Raw genomic sequence first — 9582 nt, 5'->3', positions numbered from 1 at the left:
TAATTATTACATTCATTTGCTAACGGTTTGTCCTCTTAGTTGGCTGGCTGTTGCAAACAAGGAATACAGAACTATTATTTCAGTACCTGTTTTCCATTTAATACTACCTAAGTGATATATATATAATTAATTCATCTTTATCAGTCCATATTAGTAATATAAATAGATTAAGTGAAGCAGTGAATTTCAAAATTTGTGCAGGGGAAACTAGTTGATAATTTGTTTCCAATAAGGCTAGTAGCAAAATAATTACTACAAAGTCAGTCCAAGCTAGTAGTAAACCCCTGATTTAGCAAGCTGAATCCAAGTATGAAGTTAGGTCATTTTAATTCCTGTATATTACTGTGCAAATCTAGAATTTCCTATGTAAGAGAGAGGGCCGGCAGCATCAAAGTCCTGTAATAACAGAATGAAATACTGATTAGGTTTTGAAATGCAAAGATACTATATGAACAAATCTGAATGTCTTAATGATGGTGTCAAGCAATGGCCTCAATTCCCTTCATGAATCTGAAACTAAGAAAGACAATTCATTAATCAGTAATGTTTTGAGTCAGAAGCCTAAACTTGAAGCAAGAAATGGACATAAAAACCAAAGATGCATTTTCTACTATGACCATATGCAAGTATTTCAAGCTTTATGTCAACATTTTGTACCAGCAGCCCCCTCTAGAAGGAAAAAGCATGACTATCCATCCCTCTTCAAAGCTTCCAGTCTTTGAAGGAGTGCATTTCCAAATGCTTCCCGGTAGGCAGGGCTGAGGGTATCCAGCAACGAGTAGACGGTTTCATGATAGGGAGTGTGTAAGTGATCATCCACTTGGTCAAAAGCATAACCTACCACCTACAAGAGAAATGCAACAGTGAATCAAATAACTAGATTTAACTTGGTACAGAAAGCAAAAACCACGTGTTTACTGGGGCCATTCTTTAATGACACAATTTCTCAATCAAAAGTTAGAATATGCACATTTCTTTTCTTTTTTTTTTTTTAAAGATTTTATTTATTTATTTGACAGAGAGTGACACAGAGAGAGAGGGAACACAAGCAGGGGGAGTGGGAGAGGGAGAAGCAGGCTTCCAGCGGAGCAGGGAGCCTGATGCGGGGGCTCAATCCCAGGACCCTGGGATCATGACCTGAGCCGAAGGCAGACGCTTAACGACTGAGCCACCCAGGCGCCCCGAATATGCACATTTCTAAGCAACCGGAAACATACAGCAACACCACCAACAAAATGCCCTCTTTATCATCTTTTTCCTGAAAATGTAAAAGGTTCAGTTTACCTACTCCTGACTAAAAAGGAATGTCAGAAGGAATGTAAAAAGCTACAAAGAACTAGTATTTCATTTTCATAGACTGAAACATGCTTCTCTTTAATCCCACATCGACTGAGGATCAATCATAACAAGGCACCAGAAGAGATAATATATTATCAGTCCGTATTTTTATCATTATTTGAACTCTTTTATAAAGAGTTCTAAAAATTGTTTATAGTTTCAATCCTGCTTTACAATTAGTTACATTACTAATTTAACATTACTAACACATTACTTATCTGACAGGGAAACAAATGCTCAATTCTGTGACATAAAAGGGAATGTTATTCTGTGTATGTGTGTTTTCTTTAAACACAGTGAAAGCTTTTGTCCCCGACAAGATCTATCCTGGTTCACCTGCACAGTGTTAGGGCAAAATCAACTTAGTTTTCGTTGATTTGACTAAAGCTTGTGAATTCCCTATATAAACTCTAATTTTTAATGACATCTATCCAAGCCACCTATCCAAGAAGATGCAAGTTTATGTTAGAAGTGGTGTTGTTGTGGGCGCCTGGGTGGCTCAGATGGTTAAGCGTCTGCCTTCGGCTCAGGTCATGACCCCAGGGTCCTGGGATCGAGTCCCACATTGGGCTCCCGGCTCAGCGGGGAGCCTGCTTCTCCCTCTGGCCCTCTCCCCTCTCATGCTGTTTCTCTCTCGCTCGCTCTCTAAAAAATAAATAAAATCTTAAAAAAAAAAAAAAAAAAGAAGTGGTGGTGTTGTTTGTCGTACATGACACGCAGAGGCAGACGTGTCAGGACGATGAGGCACACCTCTTCAGAACCATGCTGTGTCACTGCACTTTCTCCGTGCCTTCCAATTCTATTTGCCCCTGCTAGTCTGTAGTCTTCCTAGTGGACAGGGATCACACCTTACTCATGGTTTGATTTCCAATTCCTGACCCAGGATAGTTGCTCAATAAAAGTTTACTGAGTAAGACTGCAAAAACAAACAAATACTGGATACCCACGTGCCAGGTTTTTAAGGGATTGAGATCTTTCCGCAAACTATTCATATAAGCATTCCCCAAATCCTTTTTAGTTTTCTTTTCTTTTTTTTTTCTAATCTCTAGGCTATAGATAAAGAAGAAGGGACTAAGAGAGGTTGAATGACTTACCCAAGATCACTCAAATTCCCATGTTAGGCTTCTGACAGAAGAACATCAGAACCCTTCCTACCTTCCCACAGTCATCTCAGAATTAATCAATGCAAGACTGAATTAATTTATGCAGGGTCATTTATCTCTACTTTTGATTTGCCTATTTCTATTTTAAGATCCACTTCTACACGCTACACGCTTTTAGCGTAAGTTTAGGGATTTAGGAAGGAGAGCACAAAGATTAGTTAATCCAGGTACTACTCCCAAAGCTAAGGAGCTAATGACTTGGCAGTTATGAGGGAACCGGAAGTAGTAAAGAGGCTAGCCTTGCAATTTACTTCAGTGCAGGTGACTGACTGTCAACGAATACACAGGACACATGGTTCATATACTTCTAAGCAAATTGAACCTAGTGAAATAAAAAGATGTCTACGTACTTGTTTAGTATTGTATGACATTCTTACTTGCTTAGGCCTTGCCCCGTACCTTATGATACTGTGCTACTTTGCGGGACTATTCTTAGGTATAGAAACAGAAAAGGCAGAGATCTTTGACCAAGACTGATAAGTATTAAAGTCAAACTAAATTTCAGAATTTCTAATATCTATTCCTTTGTTCAGGTAAAAAATTTTCCTAACAGTGAGTTTTGTTGTCTTATTTATTATTTTTTAAAGATTTTATTTTCAAGTAATCACTACACCCAAGGTGGGGCTCAAACCTACAACCCCGAGATTAAGAGCCGCACGCTCCACTGACTGAGCCAGCCAGGCGCGCCAGTGAGTTTTGCTGTTTTAAATGATAAGCTGCTCTTGGGTAGGGCTTTCTGCTATTCCAAAGTGAGGATTCTGGTTCAAAGGGTGCAGAGAGGTGACTCTGCCTAGAAAAGCTCACACATAGGACAAGACACTCTTGCAAATTTGGAGGCAGAGTATTCTGCTGTGACTTAGCTCTGATCCAACAGCTAGAGAACAGTGCAGTCAGGTGTGCTGTTTTAGAAGAGACATTTTATAGGAGGTGGGAAAAGATCCTCTCAACACACTGATTGCAAAACTCACCCAGTGCAAAGAATGCCTAATTACGGCAGACATATTTAGCCATAGACAAGAAATAAACTAATTTGGGGGGTGAGGTTCAAAGCAAAGTAACACTGCAAATCAAAAGTTTTTTCTTTTTCAAAAAAAAAATCCAATTTCCCCATGTTAACCAAAAGACTTTAGAATTAATAAGAATTCCTAGGGAAAAAAGTTTTCCTTACAAAACTCTTGGGGCGCCTGGGTGGTGCAGTCAGTTGAGTGTCGCCTCTTGGTTTTGGCTCAGGTTATGATCTCAGGGTCATGAGATTGAGCCCCGAGTCAGGCTCCACGCTCAGCGTGGAGTCTGCTTGAGATTCTCTCTCCCTCTGCCCCTCGCCCCTGCTCTCTCTTTCTCTAAAAACAAATAAATAAATCTTAAAAAAAAAAAAATTTTGGAGCTGCAAGGTGTTGCGTTCTCAGTTAACACCCTTCCTGTCCCCCGCCCCCTCAAGTGGTAGAGATAGCAACATTTTTTTTTTCCCCTAATAAGAAAAGCGACTGACCCTTAGCCCTGCTTCAGTGAGCTCCAGGCAGTATCTGTTCCTTTCTCTTGTCTCCACATTGATATAGGCCACATCGTCGGCACAGCGCAGGTTTTTTGAGACAAACATGTTGTTAACAGCAAAGAGAACATCATTTACAACTGCTTCGGCTTCTAGCTTCATGTCTTTCGTATCAGCTTCTTCAAAACCATTAAGCTCTGCATCTTCTTCAAACCCTGACATACTGCTCAGCTCCATGGGATTACAGTCTGTTTCCATTCTGCAAAGGAGTAGATATAAAACATGTTTATAGAGAGACATTCTGAATATTACTGTTTGATTAAAGGGAGCTATGCCTTAATAGAAAACATTAACTGGCTCGCAACTTTTATGGAAAATATTGTCTAAAACCATTTTCAGTTTTACAGTTACAGAAGTGTATAGGTTTTCAAAAAAAGATCCGTTTTCCACTCCTCCCCCAAAGGTTAATTCCCACAATGACATTAATTTAGAATATTAGTTTTCAGCTATTTCCAACAATGCCTCAGTAAAAATCTTAGTACACACTTCATTTTTTAAAAGATTTTATTTATTTATTTGACAGAGAGAGAGAGAGAGCACAAGCAGGGGAGAGAGGCAGAGGGAGAGGGACAAGCAGACTCCCCACTGAGCAGGGAGCCTGACGCGGGGCTCAATCCCAGGACCCTGGGATCATGACCTGAGCCAAAGGCAGATGCTTAACTGATTTAGCCACCCAGGCGCCCCCATACTTCTTTTTAATATGTAATATGTAGATATTTAAAATTGGAATTGCTGAGTCAAAGTGTATGCTCATTTTAACTTTCAACAGATATTGCTGATTCACCTTCACAAAAAGGCTGTACTGATTTAACCTCCATGAATAGAATATGAGGGACTACACTTTTCCATTACCCTCTTTACAATCCTTGTTAATATTTGCCAATTTGAGAGGCAAAGAATGATGCCTCACTGTTTGAATATATATTTCTTTGATTAAACATCTTTTTGATATTTATAGGGTATTCTTAGTTCCAAGATCATATAGCTGTAAAAAACAAACGGAAATGAACTCAGACCATCATCAGAATTCAAATCTTTACCTACTACAGTACATGACTTCTCAATGGCTTCTTTTATGACTTCTGGATTTGGGGTTTTGCTTATGAAGGCCTTCCCCACTCCCTGATTACATTTTAAAAACCTCTTGTCTTCTGAGTTCTCATTGTCTATATGTACAGATAACTTTCTGACCCACCTGGAATTTATTTTATGTAGCTTTAATTTTGAAATGGATGGCTTACTGTCCCAACACCATTTATTGAATCACTGACTCATGTTTTTACCACTTCTCTGAACTGATCCAAATATTGTAATTTGAAAAACATTATTTCTCAGGCTAACTCAATCCAACATTACTGCCAGGTTGCTATGGAGTTCTAGCTTCTCTCTGTGACTGGGGTAGCAGTGAGTATTGTTAAAATTCAAAATGTATGAATGAGAAAAGTTAGTGAATGTCAAATTGCACTGCAATGTAGGCAGAAGAAAATATGCTTTCTTTTTAGCTGCAGGCTTTAAAAGTAAGTTAAGATTTCATTTCTCAAAAAAAAAAAAAAAAAAAAAAAAAGATTTCATTTCTCTGAACTGGATTAAGCATCCACTGTCCTGAATGTAGCAGCATTCTTCAACTTGGCATGAGCATTTAATATAATTTCTCTATTATCTTAAAAATTCCATCTCTTTTTCTACAGTTACTGACTTGTGCCCTATTTGTAATATTAAAAGTCCTCTAAGTTAGTGGTTTTTACCTTGGCCACTGACCCCACCTCAGAGAAAGTGAATCAAAATCTCTGGGAGATTTTTCTGCATATTTTTTAAGTTTAGAGAATTCTACTCCTCTAAAATTATTCACAAAAATCTTAAGGAGTTAGAGTTCTTGTAGCTGCACATCATTTGCCATCATTAAAGGCAAGCTATTTGCTAAAGGCAGTTTATGATAAACTTTGTCAAGTCATTTCAAAAAATTGCATAGCAAATGTACTAATAATATATTCCTCCAATCCTATTCCAACTAATGATATGTTTTAAGGCTCCTTTACCTTGTCTTCCATGGTACTTTACAGACTTAGTCACTCATTACTAGCAAGTTGATTATAAATTTATCTATTGCTGGAGCAATTTGTCAGATAACTGGAATCTAATATTGACATATATATGAAAATGAAAATATTTGTTTTTCTAAAAATTTCTACCTAACCTAAAAATAATCATTATGCTCCTTAACATTCTACTTGGTTTTATGTATAAGAAAAGAGCCCATTTTGATTTTTTTTTTCACAGAGTCAGTTTTGAAGATTTTGAAATGGAACGGTCCACTGTAAGTCTCTTAACATCATGAATACCGAACATCTTTGTTTTGCTTAAGTGATCAAGGACCTCAATTATGGATGTCAGAAATAATAATCACTACATAAAAAGATGTTTATATGAGAAAGCTTGTTGACAAGCTTTTAAAGCAAGAGTCTAATTCACTGCAATTAGGACCTTAATGATGGAGAAAGACGAAGAATCCAACACCAGAATGGAAGAAACCCTCACAGGTCAGGAAAGTATGTCATCAAGCTGTTGCTATGTAATAATTAGCACCAATGGGCAAAAAAGACACAACATTCCTAACTGCAAACTTTTAGAAGATTTTTTCTAAAATGTCTTGGGGCACCTGGGTGGTGCAGTCGGTTGAGTGTCTGACTCTTGATTTCGGCTCAGGTCATGATCTCAGGGTCATGAGATTGAGCCCTGTGTCGGGCTCTGTGCTGGGCATGGAGGCTACTTGGGATTCTCTCTCTCCCTCTGTGCCCCCTGGCCACCCATGCTGTGCTCGCTCTCTCTCTCTCTCAAAAAAAAAAAATAAAAAAAAATGTCTTTATGATGCATAGAAAAAGACACATTCAGAACTTCTGGTGATGATACATAGACATGAAATGATACAATTTAGTACTGAAGCACTATACCAGTTATTAACATTTTACACTAGTATTACTTCAAGATATTATCATTTATCTTTTATCTATTATAACAGGCTCTTGATTATTATCAATACCCTTTCCCTTTCCTAATAGCACCCAGATTTTCTTAGGGGAGTCATAACGCCCCCTTCCCTTACTGAATAAAGTAATGAAACAATGTGAGATTGACTCCAATCCCGGCTAAAGACTGTCCTCCTCGACACAGGAATTCTTCCCAGTCACTCCAATCCAGAGCACTTTGAGCACACAGCCCCAGGTGTTCCTGGTAGCCACCCTGAGATGGGGAAACTAGCCCAAGGATGTCGCTGACAGTGGGAAAGAACAGAGCCAAGAGATTCACAGGGAAATGGAGCCAGAGTCCTGACAGCTGCCTGACCTTCACATTTTCCAGTTATTGAATCCAACAAATTCCCATTCTTTTACTGGCAACTGAAAGCATCCTAATTGATTTAGAAGCCAACCCAAAATGAAAAGTAGTGATTGATCTAGCTCTTCAAGAGCTTTATGAAAGTAAAGAGATTTAAAAAATGGAAATCTGGTATTTTTGTGCCTGTCATGCCGAAAGTGCTTCATAAAAGCTCTGTCGAAAGTGATTATCAATACGTGTCTCTATTAGTTTCTTATTGCTGCTGTAACAAATCACCACAAACCCTGTGGCTTAAAACAACACAAATTTATTTTCTTATAATTCTGGAGGTAAAAAATCTAGAATCCAGGTAGCAGCAGGGATGCATTACTTCTGGAGCCTTCAGAGGAGAATCTGTTTCCTTGCCTGTTCTAGCTTCTAAAAGCTGACTGTATTCCTTGGCTCATGGTCCCTTCCTCCACCTTCAGAGCACATCACTACACTCTCTGGTTCTGTGGTAACACCTTCTTTTTCTGACTTTTGACATGGGCACCCCTTTTACAAGGACTCTTGTGTTTACATTGGGCCTACCTGGACAATCCAGGCTACGTCCCGTCCAAGGTCCCCAAATTAATTCAACCTGCAAAGTTCCTTTTATCATATAAGGTAACACATTCAGTTTCTGGGGATTAAAACATAGACATCTTTGGGGGCCATTATTCTTTCTACCACAGTGTCTGCACCATATTAGCAGGAAAGGAGTATGAAGGCAGTCAAAGAGACTTCACTTTCTGACCTTCCTTTCTGGAAGCTGTAATTTATTTTTAACAAACACACTGGACGGAGAATGTACACTACCAAGCAGTTTACATGGTTTTCTTAAAAGAAGGCCCAGAGTACTTGCCAAGCTTAGTGCCTTCTTTGGAAAGATTCCTTAACAACAGTTTCATGCTTTGTATTCTGTAACTCCAGGACCATCATCACAGTAAAATGTACTGGCGATGGTGTTTCATTTAAAGGTACCATCTCAAGGCTGGCAAGGGGTCTATAAATCATCCTGAATTAAGAGCTCTGTCCAGCTACTTGATTCTGGGTGGTGACTGGCCTATCCAATTAGATCCCCTCTTGAGGAGATTGGACACAGAGCCACAAAGGCACCGTCAAACACGAAGCAGCTGGTGGTGAGGGTGCTGGAGCTCCAGCAGTAGACCACACAGCAACAGGGCGGCTTTATCAACGGGACACTAAAGAAATGGCTTCTACATTTCTGATGATGCATCCCAGTAACTAAAAATACTGTGAGCAGATACCTCATATTATGTATATTTATTTACATACACATTCTACTACAATACATAAATATGAATTTAAACAGAAGATAAAATATGAACGATAAACTTATTTTCTCTTACTTCTCAATGGATTATCTTGTGTACCTGACTGCAGAGGCCTGGACCATAGAGGATGAGGAAATGTGTGCCCATTCTGGGGTAGGGACACTACTAGAATTACTCTTGACACATTAGGGCTGCTGTCTGGTTACCGGAATGGCTCTCTCATCAGTATGAATCTGGTAAAAATCCTTGGTTTCCCTTTCTGCAGGTAAAACAATTTATCATTATATAACACATTCTAGACCAACAGAACTTTGTGCAATGACGGAAACATTCTTTATCAGTGCTGTCCAAGACAGTAGCTACCAGCTCCCGGTTAGTGACTGAGTTACTGAATTTCAAATTCCATTTAATTTTCTTTCATCTAAGTTTATTTATTTATTCATTCATTCATTTATTTATTTTTTAAAGATTTTATTTATTTATTTAGAGAGAGACACAGCAAGAGAGGGAACACAAGCAGGGGGAGCGGCAGAGGGAGAAGCAGGCTTCCTGCAGAGCAGGGAGCCTGATGTGGGGCTCGATCCCAGGACCCTGGGATCATGACCTGAGCCAAAGGCAGATGCTTAACAACTGAGCCACCCAGGTGCCCCCATTCATAAGCTTAAATAGCTAATGGCTCCTGCATCAGACAGCATGGGTACAGACCTTTGTGAATACTTGTGGATAACATGATAAGGAACTGACTTTATATTACAGTTGAAAAACAATCAGTAGATAAAAAGATACTAAATTATTTTACATATGAGTAGCAAGATCTGGAAATATATGTTAGAAAAATATATTTTTTAAAAGATTTTATTTGAGACAGGGAGAGGGAAGGGGGGGA

At 38.9% G+C, this 9582-nt stretch overlaps 1 protein-coding gene across 1 annotated transcript; it reads right to left on the bottom strand.

Annotated features, from left to right (window-relative positions):
• Nucleotides 1-6: 6 nt before the first annotated feature.
• GSKIP (GSK3B interacting protein) lies at nt 7-4390 on the bottom strand. Its single transcript, XM_081811365.1, has 2 exons — nt 3991-4390; nt 7-844 (listed from the first exon to the last, which is right to left on the bottom strand). Exons 1-2 carry the CDS (start codon nt 4288-4290, stop codon nt 689-691), a joined length of 456 nt encoding a protein of 151 aa, XP_081667491.1. The 5' UTR covers nt 4291-4390; the 3' UTR covers nt 7-688.
• Nucleotides 4391-9582: the final 5192 nt, after the last annotated feature.

Source organism: Leptonychotes weddellii, unplaced genomic scaffold, assembly GCF_054177405.1.
Source record: "Leptonychotes weddellii isolate Sample4059 unplaced genomic scaffold, ASM5417740v2 HiC_scaffold_7241, whole genome shotgun sequence".
In the NCBI taxonomy this organism is placed as follows: Eukaryota; Metazoa; Chordata; class Mammalia; order Carnivora; family Phocidae; genus Leptonychotes; species Leptonychotes weddellii.
This window is presented reverse-complemented; position numbering and strand designations above follow the sequence as displayed.